Source organism: Hirundo rustica, chromosome 1 (assembly GCF_015227805.2).
Source record: "Hirundo rustica isolate bHirRus1 chromosome 1, bHirRus1.pri.v3, whole genome shotgun sequence".
NCBI lineage: Eukaryota > Metazoa > Chordata > Aves > Passeriformes > Hirundinidae > Hirundo > Hirundo rustica.
In genome coordinates, this window is record NC_053450.1 from 111,804,435 (window position 1) to 111,821,083 (window position 16,649).

General features: G+C 39.1%; 1 protein-coding gene across 1 annotated transcript in view; it reads right to left on the reverse strand.

Moving 5' to 3' along the window:
- Nucleotides 1-3,671: 3,671 nt before the first annotated feature.
- The window catches only part of GLB1 (galactosidase beta 1), a 40,827-nt gene continuing 27,849 nt past the window's right edge, over nt 3,672-16,649 (reverse strand). The window contains exons 12-16 of the mRNA XM_040070677.2: nt 14,610-14,699; nt 13,646-13,759; nt 12,519-12,650; nt 8,975-9,211; nt 3,672-5,151 (exon numbers count right to left, since the gene is read on the reverse strand). Of these exons, the coding sequence (XP_039926611.1) occupies nt 4,891-5,151; nt 8,975-9,211; nt 12,519-12,650; nt 13,646-13,759; nt 14,610-14,699 (834 nt within the window). The 3' untranslated portion in view covers nt 3,672-4,890. The remainder of the gene's footprint in view (nt 5,152-8,974; nt 9,212-12,518; nt 12,651-13,645; nt 13,760-14,609; nt 14,700-16,649) is intronic.

The window sequence follows — 16,649 nt, forward strand, 5'->3', positions numbered from 1 at the left end:
TGCCAGTGGGTAGACGGAAGGACTGGAGATCATCTCCATTTTAAACAAACAACAACATATTGAAGGAATTTTTTTTAAGTTTCTCTACACATAAGACTTCCTTGCTGTGACAGAAAGAACCAGCCAGAGTTCAGGAAGAATGAAACAAGAAATAGGTAAGAATTTCTTAGTTACAGCATCAGAGGGATGAGTTGCTAGGCATCTACCAACACTGGCCCAGATCTGTGCTCTGGTCCACATTTACAAACACCAAAAATGCTCAGTTAATATTAGTATAGAAGCTGGAGCCCTACAGAAGCACCAAGTTTAATAAAAACAGTACATAAACTTACAGTGAATAAGAAAATTTACACAGGAAAAGTCTTTCAGACCATAGATATTGGCTGCAATTTCCTACTGAATTTGCACTGGTATTCAACAGATCCGCTCCACTTAACAAAGGTACCTCCAGCTGGAGCTTCAAACTCAGTTCTCAGTTTCATTTGAGAGGTTTTTTTCCCCTCTCTTGTCTATCAAAATATTTTAGAAGGCTAAATTACAATCATGCAGCTGTAAACACAACACCACAGTGCAAGACAGTGATCTATCGTGATGCTGGCACAGGGTCTGCTACCAAAGTGTGCTGGGGAGTCTCAGGACTGTGCTTCCCTTTCCAACTCTATGGAGTTAAATGTGGGATCTTCCTAAGGCCCTGGCTTTGGAGTTCTGTATATACCTGCCTCCTGGGGGACAAGTGTATGTGCTAAAGCCCAAAACAAGAGTTCCTTAAATATATCCCAAATTCCTTGGCCACACCATATATCCCAGTCAAAGGGGATAGCATTAGCTGAAACAAGCTCTGGTTCTGTGAAACATCTTGAGGTAACACAGAGCTTCAAGATTTCCCCCAAAGCAGGGGAAGGTCACTACTCCCATATTTAATAACGTAACAAGCAACAGGGAATATCTTCTGAAAAGGGATTTTTAAGCATACATACTTCAGCAAAAGCATTAAGAAAGATTCTTGTGATGTACTTTTCCAACACTTTTCCATTCAGCCCATGGCACCAAGTTCTAGGAAAATCTACTTCTGCCTAGTTTTGCCTTCTCATTGAAGGAGAACCATTAAAACAGACCGCATTCTTCTGAAGTTTCCAGTTTCTTCTGTCACGTGATCTCCCAGCCAGGACTTTGAGGTTAACTGCTATGCCTTTAAGCCCCAGCCTGCAAGACAACTTTCCTGCAACTCAGTATTTTCTATCAAAAAGAGATGCTGTAGCACCTGGACCAAGTCATTTAGAAGCTGGTTGCCCTTTCACGTCCTTGCTAAATCTTCTCTTTGTTACCCTTCGCCCCTTAAAATTCCTCTAAAGCCAGTTTAAAGAGAGATAAGAAAGTAACAGAGAAGGCACAAAACAGCCTCAGAGCACAAATACACACTTTGTGTTGGCTGTGGACAGTGAAAGTGGTAACTGGCTTACGTACATCAGTGACAGCTTCAGTTACTGTTGACAAGTTTCCCAATAGTAAAAACTGGAATAACTTGCCCAGGAAAGACTGGAGTCTTCATCACAAGAAATCTTGAAGGCTACACTGAGAATACATAAGATACAAATTATGTGGCCTTAGGGTAGAGACATAGGGCTAGATCATCTCTCACAAACCTTTCTTTATTATCCATTAAAATGTCATCTTCTCAGCCTGTACAATAACAGTATCACCTCCTTCAGAACACACCGCAAACCACAGAATTATCCTTCTTCTATAATTGTCATTTCTGAACACCTGACACATATCTGTCAGGTGGACAGTGCTTGCTGTTCAGGCAGAAGGATTATTCCTAGTCACTCTTGCAAGTATTCAAACTGTGCAAACAAAAAAGTAAGTATTTTTTACAAAAACCTGCAAAATAATAATAATAAAAAAGGCACTATGGAGCTCCCAAGGAGACTGGATAGCAGAAGCAAATTCCCAAGGAGATGCACCAGGAAAGAGCTGAGGACTCAGTTTTAGCATTAGGAATATTCTTTCTTGCCAGGCCTTCAGGAGGCAGCTGGCTCCACCAGAGAGACCATCCCACTGAACTCCAGCACTTGGAATAGTTCATACAAGTAGACCACAGATACTAGCCAGGGGTCTAACAATGCTTTCACACCTTGCCTTTCAAAAACAAATTGAAACTAGACCCACCAGTGCCTTGCCCACTGGGTCAAGGTGAGCCAGGTAACTCCCTATGGCCCCCCTTCTCTTACTCTTTTGCCCCCAGTCAGGTTTCATTCTGATTACATTTCCACCTCGAACATGGCTGAACTACATTTGAGGATAGGTTAAAATAACTGCCTGAGGCTGCAAAGGAGCAAATGCCAGGCTGTCCGGTTTTGTATCACACTCAGTCCCTGCAGGACTCCATGCCAAGGCGAGGAAAGCTAAGGCAAGTCCCAGGCATGTGGTGTGGGCACAGTGCCCCAGTGTGGGCACAGACAGGGCAGAACACTCAGCTGCAGCACCTGCAGACACATCCTCGGGTAAAGCAGCAGCAACTGGCAACAGGTTCCTCCTGCTAGAGCTGTGCTCTGAATGTCCTTTGTCACAGGGACCTCCCTTCTGCATACTCAAATACCACCTCCAGCAGTGTTGCCATGTAGGTAGAAGAGGATTAGGAATCAGGGCCACAACTTTCAGCTCCTTTCTGTAGACAGGAGACCACTTTACTGAAAACAGTAACTAGGCAGGTGTGCTAAAGAAGCTATCTAGAGCTCTACTTGAAAAACTTTAAAGCCATTCTTTCCACATTGTTATTGTTATTCTTACAACTAATCAGATGCATGTTTATAATGCTTGATGCAAAGCCTTTCTGCTGGTAATATTACACAGTTCTGGTGAAAAGTGAAGTCTCATAGAACACACTACGTTTTCACAAGTACAATGTAAAGTCAGAGTGAGAACCAGGAGTTCCACTGCCCTCACAGCACTAACTGCTATACTGACATACAAATAAAAATAGTCCCAGCTGTTACAGCACTGATCTTAAATAATACATGAATAGTACTGTCATTCTGCACACCCCAAGCCACAAACCCCATAATTAGTTAAAAACTAATTCTGTTTCATCCCTTACTTTCAAAGCCTAGCTCTGATGTAATTAATACTTGATAATTAACTGCATGCAGAGCACAATCCAGGTTCTCCATAGGGACGGTGCCAAGAAAGAAAAAATCTGAGGTCAGAGCAGAGCATTCCAGGAATCAAGCATGTCTGGGTACTGAATACATAGTCTTCAATCCCTAAAATTATTATTTGAAGTCAGAATTTCAGAGCAGAACCTCTCTGTCTTGGATGAACCATGTCTGTCCCCTTTGAAAGCCCATCAAACATGCCAAACATAGCAGACATGAAGTGGGTGGTGCTCTTTTACAATCTTTTCTCCAGTGACAGTATTGGTCCTCACCAGAAGAAATAGCCAGGATTTTGCACTGGCCATCTCAGAAAAGGGTGGCACCTCCAGTGTACCCTCAGCCCATTGCAGCTACTTCATTTTTCTTTTTACAGATCTTCATCACAGCGAAAATAAATAAGACATCAACATGAATAAACTCCTCATCCACAGAGACTTTACCATCCCATTTCTTCCTTAATACTGCTCCTATTTCTCTCATCGTTTTTTCGTTCTCAAACACACAGAGAAAGAATTTAATCTTTAAAGAATCATTTTAATAATGTCAGACAAAAATCAAAGGAAGAAATAACAACTATGAAAATACTTGATTTGATCATCTTCTATTGTTTAAATATCACCATGGAATTTGCATGACTGACACCAAAATCACAGGAATCAAAAAGAAGATTCTGTCTGCAGAAAGTCAGATGTACTGATGGGGTTTGTGCATCTTTGAAGATATCAGGCACTTACGAAGACCATCAGTTTTGAACAAAACAGGTGATGTGAATTAATGACTAAAAGAGAAACAAAATTCTTTAACTTAAAGTGTTCCACTTCCAAGGTGGTGGCCTATGAAAAGCAGGTGTGCCATGACTACTAGGGAAAAAAAAAAGAAACAAAACAAACTAACAAAACAAAAAGACCCCAACCCAAACAAAAAAATTTAAAGAAAAAAAATCATCATTTAAAAACCACATTCTGCAGACAAGTTAGTCAGAGGTTGTGGTTCCAACAAAGCAACCTAAATTTCACATGTCCTTGTACTTAACAGTTTACTTTAAGTCTTCAGAAATAGCAATAGGGAAGCAGTAAATTTGCTTTCTAAGAGGGGACAGATGCAGACTCCATGCTACTGCTGTTTGGACCAGCTGGCATTTGAGTGCTCTCTTGCACAGTTTTTCTCACCAGTCCTGTAAGAAATCAACCAAAATTTCCCCAAAGTCACTTGCATTAAAAAAATGAGGTCCACTCAGTACTGGCAGTAAGCCCAATGAAACTAAAATGATATGGATACTCTAATAATATGATTAAGGAAGCTGAAAGTACCTTGTTTATTGGCAGCTCTGACTTACCAGTCCACTTAAGTAAAACCAGCAAGGTAGTGGGGGCTGCACACCCCTTTTGTAGGCTCCTCTCCAGTTGCAAAACATGGTAAAAAATAAAAGCATAGGAAGGTTACTGTAGTGTAAGCAGAGTACAAGGACTACATTTTTACTAGGCTGATGGAAACGTTACCTTCCAGTTGAGTTCAATTTCACAGTCCAAGGCAAATTTCAAAGCTCCAGCTTTTATTTTTAAAAAGAAATTCAACATTTAACTGAGAGATTTTAAAATAAAATGTCTCTGAAGAATTTAAGAAGGTGCCTCACCTAAACAACTTCCCTTTTCCAAAGACTCAGTGTTAATCAGTATGGTTTGAGGGAAAGGGAAGCAAAGGGTGGAGCAGGGAAGATAAAGAAATACTCAAATCATTATAGATGACTCATCCATAGCTCTCTAACAAAGAGTGGAGGTTTATCGGTTTCATGCTGTAGCGTTGCATTGATATTAGGTTCGTCTACAAATTCTATTTCGCACGCTTGGGTGTAGCAAGGAGAACGCTCCAGCTCCAACACCGTTATGTTGTTTGGCGCTGATGCAACAAGCACATTCCTTGGAACATAAAGGGTTAGCTGAGGACCACGGGCTGGCCAGTAGCGACCAAGATTAAAGCCATTGATCCAAATTTGCCCCTGTTAAGAGAGAAAGAAAAAATAACAACATTTTAATAATGTGTCAGAGATGAAATGACAAAATAGACTCAAGCAAAACATTCTTGATACAGTAACTGAACTCCCTTCACCTTTCGGTTTGATTGAACACATGGACAGAAAATCTGTACAAGAAAATACTAATGATGGTCGAAATTAAATTCCCCGAGCAGTTAAAGCCATCCCTAATATTTAAAAAGAAAGCGGTAAAATACTGCAGTAATTCCCAATATAGCAATAATTAGGAAAACAACAGCAGGCTCCTTGCACTGATTTTTGCCCCAAGTTTAAGACCAAAACAAATCTGAAAATGGTATTTCCTTGAAGCTAACTGTTAAAAGGAGAACAAAGTCACAGAAGAAAAAAGAAGATCCTACTGCTGTTATGGTTCTCTGTACAAGTATAAGACTACACTACCTTGGTGGTCCCTGCTCTATCATTTCGAGGGCAAGATACAGCTTGTCTAGACACATGAGATTCAGATGTCTCTTTTACTTGTAATAGCTTAGTTGACACAATTACTTGGGAAATCGCATTGAAATGAAGTACTACTGTAGTTACACACAACCATTTAAAGCTTTGGGATCTGCTAGTATTATTTTAAGTGCAATGAAATTGTGGCATACAAATTCCTAATTGCTTTTTATAGTTGAGGTGGTCAGAACCCCTAGCTCAAAACACTGTCCTAACATCATAAATACCTTAAATTCAAAAGATTTAAAAAAAAAAAAAAAAGGAAAACAGTCAAAACACTAATTTATCTACAGACACACTGAAGTGACATAAATGCAGATTTTTCCAAAAGTCTATAAACTGGCAGACTGCAGAATGTTTAATAAAACTGTGAACTGACTCCTACTGAGTTGAGCTGTCTTGGTTCTTAAGCAAGACAGAGGGAGGATATACTGCTGATTTATGTAAATAATTTGCTTTTACTCCTCCAAAGTGTCCTTTCACAGTATATCAAACAAGAGTTCAGTGTCAAGAAAAGGGATGGGAACAGATAACTGCATCCGTGTTTTTCTCTCTTGCTTTGGTCTTTGGTAATCAAAACATAGAGGAAAACCAGACTCATGGTATGGATGTACACTGATAAATATAATAAAATTGTCTGAATCAGTGAAAAGTAGGATTTTTACTGCATTCAGTGATTTCTAAAGTTGTCCGGGATAGCTGAAATCAGAATATTTTAATACAATTTACAGAAGCACAAATGTAATATAACAAGTATTGCCATTCAAGCTGCTTTAGTAGTATTTTTCTAGTGTTTCCTTTTTCAGGTATTTATGAAAACAAATTTTATGAAACTCACAAGTGAAACTTTTTAAGGAGTTAGTAATGTACAAATGCAGTTGTGTTATTTCACCTCTGTATCCACTTCCGTGGTACAAGATCCTATCTTGCACTCTTCTGCCAAAGTGTTAATAAACCTTGATCTCAAATGCCTTTTTTTTTTTTTTTTTAATCAAGTTTCTCTTTATTCAAGCTCACTACTTTCTGCAGTAGGTTTAGAAGCAAACATGACATGAATGCAAACTCCCCACACACAAGATGGATGAGTGTACCCACTAGACAGTAGCCCTCCTCCCACAGAGAATGACAGTAACCTGTGGGAAGTAGGTGTTTGTCGTGGGAATCATCTGCACTAGAGTTCTGATGCAGGAGATATGATCAGACAGGTCTCTGTTTCTGATCTGAATCAGTCACTGGTTGTAACTCCTTTTTCCAGTAGAGCTAAGAACTTAAATTTCTCAACTCCAAACTCTCTTTATTAACATTGCAGTTTTTAAAGATTTCACACTCAGGAATTTGTACGAGCTAAACAAGCAAAATATGACATTATATCTACTAATAAATATGCCCTAGACAAAATAAAAGAAGGAGGAACTTCATCTTCACTGGCAAGATTTCCATTAGCAGGGATAGCAATTATAGCCCATGATTCCATAGAAAACATGAAGGGTCCTGACTCCAAATCCTCTTTTCTTTTGAAGAAAAAAAAAAAGGTCCAGTAAATTTAAATCTAAATATTCACCCAGTGGCATGTATGTTTAAGGCCACTGTGATTCCTCATGTGAGGGTGGAGTAAGTTTTATTACTACTGAAGGGTTTAAAAAGCAAGCAGAAGGCAAGCAAGCTACAACATAGGTCATGACAGTTAATACTGCACCTTTCCTTCTAGGCTCTCCCTCATGCTATATTCCTTGCCTTTGCAAAAGCAGAACCATCATTATGACTTCATGTTTTCTTGGTAAGTGCTGCTTCTGCGGTTTTTCAACTACTCAGATAGGTGAGTTTAAACCCATTAAGAATCCCACTCCACACTTAGGCAATTTACACTGGGACCTGAGTGGAATTTACATACAGCGGGACCTGAGTGGAATTTACACCCTTTAAGGCCCTCTACCGTAAAGGCATTTGCCCATTTGTAAAGTTATCTGAAAGTCTCAGTTTCCAGGTACCTTACTTAAAACCCTCGTCCAATCCATACAAAAAGATACATATTTGAAAGACAAATTCAACAGCCAAACTTAAGTTCATCTGGAATCTTTCCCCAGGACTGTTTTACAAGGTATACAAACTACATAAAACAGAGGTTTCCATACATCAGAGGAAAAGATTTCCACCAGTACCTAAGAATTCTTGGACTACCTTGACATTTTAAATATGAGTTTGCCAACTGACAGGTACGGCCACCTCGCTTCCTGAAGAATATTTATGTCTGATAAGGTCACAGAATTTACTAAAAAGGTCTAAGATTCCAGTAGCCATGATAATAAGCTATTTTTTGAATTTTATTCAGCAATTGTGTGACATGCATGTATATAGGAACAGGGACTAAGTCAGATTTCCTCATCCAAGTTAAGTGTCAGCAACACAAGGAACACACAATGACTCACAGCCTTTTGCATATTGTGAAGTGTTTTAACCACTACAATAACGGCAGTGGGGACAGATCAACAGAAACTCCTTCTCCCACTTTATTTTAATAGCAGTAAATTGATTGTTTCTAAAGAAAGGAATTAATTGTTTCTAAGGAAAAGAACAATTTTGCTACCTAACACTGCCACAGGCACTTCCCTGAAGCCTGGACTTAAATGCTTAGGCTTCCAAGAGGAGTAGCACTTCAGTGCAGGGACTCTGCTCCCTGTGCCTCCCACCAGGTAGCTGAGCTGCTCCTCACCCATCCTGCATGCTGGTGGTTTCAAACATGGCACTGTGAAAACACACTCCTTCCTGCTCCAGCTGCACCCCAGCCCAGAAATTCCTGCTGGCAGAGATCTGCCCACAAGCTTCTCACAGCAGTGCTCCCTGATCCATTCAGTCCAGGTAACCTTCTCCATGCATTAGATCCATATCTGTGGCACACCACCAGCCACAGAGTCAAACACTCTTTATGCTTTGCAACAGGATCCATAGCTCCTCACACAGCACCTCAAATACGATCCAAAAAACCCCCACACAACCAAATGCAACATTTCTAAACACCCTGACAGTTAATCTTTCTCACTGCTGAAAAACTTGGGTGCATTGATTCAGTTGCTTTGGTTTGGGGGTTTTTTTCGTGATGCTCCACTTTCTAGATCAACTCCATCTATCTTTAAAATGTGTTTCCTTTTTCTTAATGTTCTTAATGTTTTATCTCCAGATTTACTTAAAGCAAAGAATCTATTTCTTAGTCATTTAAATAAATTTGATACACTCATCACTACGACCCATCTAAGACAGGTGGACTTTGATTGTCCGTAAAAGTTTCAGTAGCTTTCTAAGTGGACTTTGAGGTTTTTACAGCAAAAACTTGTACCTTTGTCCAGCCAGGAAAATTGACATAGGTGTCTTGTGGCAAGTCTGGAATCCCTCCAGGAATTGAAAGAGTACCAGTGTAAAATGTAGGTACTTCATAATTCAATGCTTTGACAGATCTCTTCAGGCGATCACGGAGATAAATAATGTCATAGTTCATTGCTCCATCTATGTCGAGAGGATAGATTTCCCATCCAACAAGTATATCTTGAGCAAGAGTTAAATTTGAAACTAGACCCTAGGAGGAAGAAAAGAAAAAAACAACACAATAACATAATTAGCTCATGTTATTGAATTTATTTGGCTGCAATTATAAATCAGTCATGAATAAAAGCTGAATCAAAGTAACAGCTGGCTGCCAATCTGTATATGAAAAAAACAAGCATCTGGTCTTCACCAAGTTATAAGCTTTGCTTAAAAAGAAAGGGCTCCACTTATTCTCTGTGAAAGATCTGTTCCTCTTCCAAGTTTTAGGCTTTTATTCATACACAAGGGTTTGTTTCAAATTCTTTCCTGTAATTGGGAAAATTTCTGTTTTGCTTTAATATGAACATTGTTCCAAAACCTCAGGCTTAATAAAAAGAAGCAACATTAAATATCATTAAGCCTGAGATACCATCACTTGGTAGCACTGAGTCACTAACCCAAGACATTAACTTGTGCAATAGCAGAGAAAGTGGTACTTACATCCCACAAATCTTCTCCAGATAAGATACAATATCATAAAACCAATGCACATGCCCAATTCAATGAAATACTTTCTGCTTACAGTCAGCTTCAAGCCCGTGGAATCCCGTCTCATTTCTATGGGATCATGTACACAGTGATTCCAGGAACATCAAAAGCCAAAGCAAGGTAAGGTCATAATTTATCAAGAAAGGAAAAAACTTCAAGTTACCCCTGCACGCACCCGAATTTTGTTATAATAATAGTTTCTAAAGAGGTGTTTCAGTGCAATGCAAGGGGTTGGTTTTGACTGCTTGAATAGACCTTGCATAGAAGCTGGTTTTCAGTGCAACACAAGTTATGTTGCAAACATCACACATCAAACAGGAACAAGAAAAAACAGAGTTTCTATGGCTTTGGAGAGCTGATACTATGTTCTGTGTCTGCTGTGATATCTCATAGGCATTGCACTGTCTCCAACAGGCTCACCGTCAGTTACGAGCACTAAGAGGTTTTCTCTTCCTTTACCTAATGTCCACTTTAAAGAACACGAGCTTATTTTGCTTATGACAAAATAAAATATCTGCAAGTGTCTAGTTAAGTGACAAAACTTTTCTATACAACCTAGACTCTACTCTGTCTAGCAATCACCTGAAGTAATGCAATGTTAACTTTAGGCTGAACCTTCTAACTTGCCACCCTAAGCTCATCTGTAGGCACTATGAACAGGGTGATTATCCAAATTACATTAAGTGCCTACTAAACATTCTTACTTTGGTCTGCGTAAGAATACACATTAAATGATCCTTATCTGGAGAAGATTTGTAGGAAGTAAATACCACTTTCTCTGCTATTGTGCAAATTAAATTAATGTCTTGGGCTAGTAACTCTGTGTACCAAGATGTGGATATAAATTTTCCAAATAAGACTGAGACACAGGTGGCAGTGTGCATGTAAGAAGACACATAAAAAACATGAAACCACACTCTTCCTTCCTTTGTGCCCTTTAACAACATGACTTAGATCAACAGGATGTTTTAAAACCAAAATCCTTTCATGATTCCTTCCCAAAAGCTAGATGCCTAGTTCCATTTCAAGCTCAAGGAAGTGACAAAGCTCCAGCCAAGCAAAGCCCTGAAAACCTATCTTTGTTAAAAAATGCGAGGCACCACAAGGCAGAAACCTCTTCCCCTAACTGGATTCCAAAAGCACACAAATTTTTAAAACCTAAAGCATAGTTACAATTACATCCCGTTTTCAAAATCAACATGAAGGAGAGTATGAGGGATGGATTCTACAGAAAGAGGCAATGCACAAAATGCAAAGCCACCCAAGGAAGGTTGCCTTTTCAGAAAGAACCTGCTTTTAGAGGATTATTTTCACCATGGACATGTCTCTTAAATCTGCTTTCACTCTTAAATTGTTAAAAGGTGTAAGTGTGAATTTCATCTCAACCACAGTAACTGAGGACCTCCTTAATCCAACCTCTAAACCTCTATTCTCTTACCTTAATTTAACACTAAGCATATAGGTTTCCTTATCATCTGGCCTGTTAATAAATAAATAAATAAATAAATAAATAAATAAATGCAATATTTCTGCTGCCTCAACATGAAGGCACAACACTAGGGTACCAGCTTCCTTCCTTTGCCACTCAGGCAAAGTACCTTGAAGAGATAGTATGAACACAGTTGGCACTACTGCTACCTCCTGCATTCCAATAATATCAAAAATAAAAAAAAAGGCACACCATGAGCTGTACACAGCACAAACATAATACAAGACTGACCTTTACAGCACTCCTGTCTTTACTCAACTATCATGCAGCACTGAGGATCCCATTAACTCTGAAACTCAGAAAAGTTTACTTTTTGCCCCTGCCCTTCCTAGTGCTACACTAATGGTACCTCCATGGTATGGGATTTACCTGGCAAGGGCTGGTTAGCAAGGGGAGCTGCAGTGGGGGCTTTTCTGAGAAAACGCCAAAAGCTGCCCCATGTTAGACAAAGACAGCTCCAGCTGACTCCAAAACAGACCCACTGCTGAGCCCATCAGTGATTCTGGCAGCACTTCTATGATAACATACTTAAAAATACATTGAGTTTGTTTTGACCATGACAGTAATTTCTGAGTGATCCTCTTGTGTTTATCTTGTACCACAAACCCTTCATTGTATTTTGTCCCCCACTCCTGTTGGTGGAGGAGGTGTGACAGAATGGCTGCATGGCTTTGTGGGCACATGGCTGCCAGCCAAGGTCAGCCCACCACAGCCACTCCTGCATGGAGGTGACAGTCCCAAAGTGCAGCACGCACCCAGAAGCACAGGGAAGCTCTCAGCTCAGTCTGGGTGAACTGGCACTTTTGCATGCTAAAGTGCTCATGGACAGCCTATCCCAGCCACACTCAGATAAAGTCAAGAGTACACCGCTGACAAATGAAATGGGAGAAGAAGAAAGATACAAAGGTGTATTTATGTACACATACATCCCCACAGCCTCCAAAAGCAATCGCAGGATTCGCAAGTCTCGAAGTGCAATCAAGTTCTGGACCGATTTCCAACGCATTTTTGGAGTTTACAGGAACAATTTATTTATTGTTATCTACAAACTCAACTGAACTGGAAAATCTTGTGGGTGACACTTTGGCTAACAATGTAAGTGAACAAACAAAGTTTAAAAGATGTCTAGCACTTTTTAATTTCATATTGATTTTGGTGACTGGAAAAACTCAGATAGAAACTAATGACTAATTATATTTTAGGTAAAGTTACAGCTGTCTAATCCTGACCTTTTTGCTCTTCCTAATTCACTACTTTCTTTTTAACCTGTGGAAAAGATGAAAAGCCATCACAGCCCAATAACTCAATAGATTTTACTTACCTTAAAGTCATTATTGTATCTACCAAAGTTGACTCGGCCCATATTCTCTACCAAGATGTCCAGATTTGCTCCAGCCTGCCCAGTTATATTTATCATAAGTGATTTGTCCCTTTCAAGGACACCCTGCGGTACCTATATTAATTGCAACAAGAAGAAGAAAATAAAAAACACTGAAAACCAAAAATAGCCTGTTATTTGTGTTTTCAACTTGTACGAAGAAATTAAAAGTGACAAAAGAGTAAAGAAAACTCCTTTGCTCTCTGCCTCCTGCATGTGAGCACATGCACAGACAAAAGGATTCTACATCAACATTTCAGTACATCAACTAGATGTGACAGCTGGTTTTGATGCAGCTGATTCACAAAAACCAAGTTCCCAAATTTAGTCCAGTGACTGAGAAGAATTTGGCAATATCAGTGATTTAATCATTGGCTTCATCTTTCATTTATGTGTGCACCAATATTCAGTTTTATTTATTCCTATTCCCACAACACAAGAAAAGGTGAGCTTGATCTGGACACGAAGGAGAGTCTATATGGGTCAAATATAAACTAAAAAATTGACTGTAAAATACATGAATTTATATTAATTCTCATTAAGCAAGGCCAAAACCCTGCTTATGGAAAGAAAGACGAAGTTCACATTCAGTACAATAAACCTTTTGAAACTGTGGTTAGGAGCCAGTTTCATAAGGTAAGACAGAGGCTCAGGCTTCCTCCTTCTTCCACCCTCAAAGGAAGAAAACAGAGAATACTAATAAAAAAGTCTTTGCAAATACTGCAGAAAGCCACCAAGTACATATATATATATATCACTAACACATTCCATAAACCTGCAAGTAAATCCATTCTCTAGGTCTTTTTTTCACCTCAGTCATGAATATGTATCAACATTCAAATATGTCAAAAATGGTGAGACAACAGATAGTCATGTTTTCTGAAATACTAATTTGAATATCTGGTATGAATCAAGCATATACTTCCTTATTTTCCTCATGTGATTAAATCAGATCAGGATTGCTTTGGTAATCTGGAGAAAGGAGGAAGAAAAAAAAACCCAGTCTCCATCCTCAACTTTCACGAAGGCCACTGATGGCAAAAGTTAATACCAGGAAACAATGTTTTTACCCCATCAACAGAGACATAGGCACGATCGTGGACTCCATTTGAAGGTGAAGACAGTGGCGTTGGCTCCACGCAGTTCTTTGGAAGAGTAGTTCTATACAGTACATACCCAAAATACTAGGAAAAGAAAATAAAAGAAAAAACCCCCAACATATTAATGAACCAAGTCATTCTGTAGTTTCAATTCAGGTCATGAATTGAAACAATCCCCCATTTCTGCCTACGTGCCTGCACTGAAATGCTAACTTTTATTCACTTCAGACAGCAACTATCACAGTCACCATTTCAGATTAGAGTTTACTCTGTCCTTTAGGTAAGAGGTGACCTTTAGGTAAACTGGTGAAAATCCCTTTATAACTGAGTTTCCATAAAAAACTTGTAAGTTCTCTTCTCACCAATGCTCATAAATGCTCATAAATTGATATATTCATCAAGTCAACATTATCTAATTATCCATTAAATACTACATGGTTTACATCAGGAACATTTTGGAATAATTTTCATTAAGTTCCCCATCAGGAATGGAAAAAAAAATAAATCATAAGCTATTCCTGAGACCTTAACAAGCTGGAGAGCTGGGTGGAGAGGTAACTAACGAACTTCAAAAAAAACCAAAAAAAACCCTAAAGGAGTGTGATCCAGTGATCAATCATGTATTTAGGCTGCATTAACACAGAGGACTTGATACATTTTTTTTTTTAATACTTCAGAGAGGAGAGAAATCAAGGTGAAAACCCATACAGCACAGACACCTACATCCAAAGGAAGAAGAAAACCTCAGGTGCAAAACAGGAGCCCTGTAGAATATGAAAAGGCCTTCAATGCAAAAATCCTGGTACCTTTATAATACTATTACTTGTGTGCTAGATAAAGTGTAAGATATGACATAAAAAGAGTAATACCACAGAGGGCTGTTCAAATAAATTCCACAAAATTACTGCTAAGTGCCTGCTGAAGGAATCCTCACCTGCTTTAGCTCAACAAAGGTCAATGGGTAAGTGCTTCTCACTGGTCCAGAAGGTGACAGTCCATCAAGAATCTCCAATACAGTGCCTGCCTGCAGCACAGAAAAGGCAGATAGATATATGAAGGTCTGTAAGTTTCAATCCAAATATAACAGCTTGCACATCCAGCCATCAAGTCAGCTAGCTCGATGTGTCCAGAAAGTTAACAAATCTTTACACCATCCTTGCAGACACGTTTAAAACACAATATAGCAGAGACAACTGAACTCTGAAAGAAACATGTCACATGTAGAGCAGTGTTTTAATAAAAACAAATGCTCTGATTTTGCTATGCATTCATAAAAAAGTGACCGTTTATTATTTAACTAGAAATACCCCAGGAGTTTCTCGCTAAAGTTGTATAAACAAACACAACTGCTCTGGATGATTAATACAAAGCAATATATTATCTAAATTTTGCTCTAAGTTATACTTAGAATCAAGCTAGGGAAAATGCCACTGATTCCCACTGAGTTACTCTGGAATCATTCTGAGCTAAGTACGGATACAGTTTAATTCCATCAAGAGCCATCCACGATAAATTGACTCTATTTAGTCTTAAATGATTTTAGAAACTCTAAGGCTGTAATTAAGTTGTCATATGTAAGTAGCTGGACTGGTTTTAATGAGACTGGGAGCAAGGTTTAGGCTAGTCACACACATAAATACCTTGCTGAATAAGGACTAAGATGTGTACAATTAAATTGCTTTTCACTGCCATTATGGAATATTCTACCCATCTATGATTCTCAAACACCACTACCAGTTTTAAGTTAGTCAAAATGCACACAATATGCCTAGTGTCTTACAAGCTCAAAAAAATCAACTGCGTGCAGTTTTTCATGAAAGATGTCAGTCTGTTTCCCCAGAATTATCATCACTGTTCAGTGGTAACTACACATTAGACATTCAAATGGCTCTCTCATAGGTACATTTACATTCAAATGCTTAATTTAAAAAAAAAAAAGGTGTTTAAAATAATGTTAAAAAAGTACTGTAAGAGTACTCACAGCAGTACAAACTTCTGAAGGTACTTCAATAAAAGAAATATTGAATTTTTGCAGAACTTACATGAAAGTTGTACTGGAATATTAAAATGTATATACGGTGCTTTGCAGTGATGCAATAGAAGCTAGCATGAATTGTCTACGTACACATAATTAAGTCTGCAGTTTTGGCTGGGATACAGCTAATTTTCTTCACAGTAGTTAGCATGGGGTTGTGTTTTGGGTTCTTGCTAAGACTGCAGATAAGACAGGGATATTTTGGTCATTGCTGAGCAGGGCTTACAGAGTCAAGAACTTTTCTGCTTCTCTCACCAGAGAGTAGGCTGGGGATGCAAAAGAAGCTGGGAGAGAACACAGCCAGGATAGCTGACCCACACTGACCAAAAGTTTATCCTATACCATTGGTGTCATGCTCAGCAATAAAAGCTGGAGGAAAAAGGAGGGAGATGTTTGGTGCGACAGCATTCATCTTGCCAAGTAAGCAACATACATGAATTGCTCAAAAGGTGTGTGATGGAACACAGTAGTGGCTGGGTTAAAGCTTCAGTAACCTCAGAGGTTTTTTCCAACATTAATGATTCTGTGATGAAGCCCTGCTTCCCTGGGGAAGGCTGAGCACAAAGGTAGTAGTGAATGAGCTCCTTACTGTGCTCTCCTTATGCGTGCAGTCTTTGCTTTACCTACTGAGCTGTCTTCATCTCAACCCACAAGTTTTCACACCTCTACCTTTCTGATTCTCTCCCCCACCCTACTCGGGGAGAGAGTGAGTGGCTGCATGGTGCTTAGCTGCCTCTCAGGATTAAACCACAACAACCATGCAGACAGAGGTCTAAACAGACTTCTGAAACGAGCTTGTCTTAACTCTAGCTAGGAACAAGCAGGTAAAAGGATGCCATATGTATATAAAAGTTAACACCAACACTATCTGGAGGTTGGGTCACCCTCACTAGCCCACAGATAAGCACGTTTACTCGGGCAAGAAGACTGCTGGTCAAA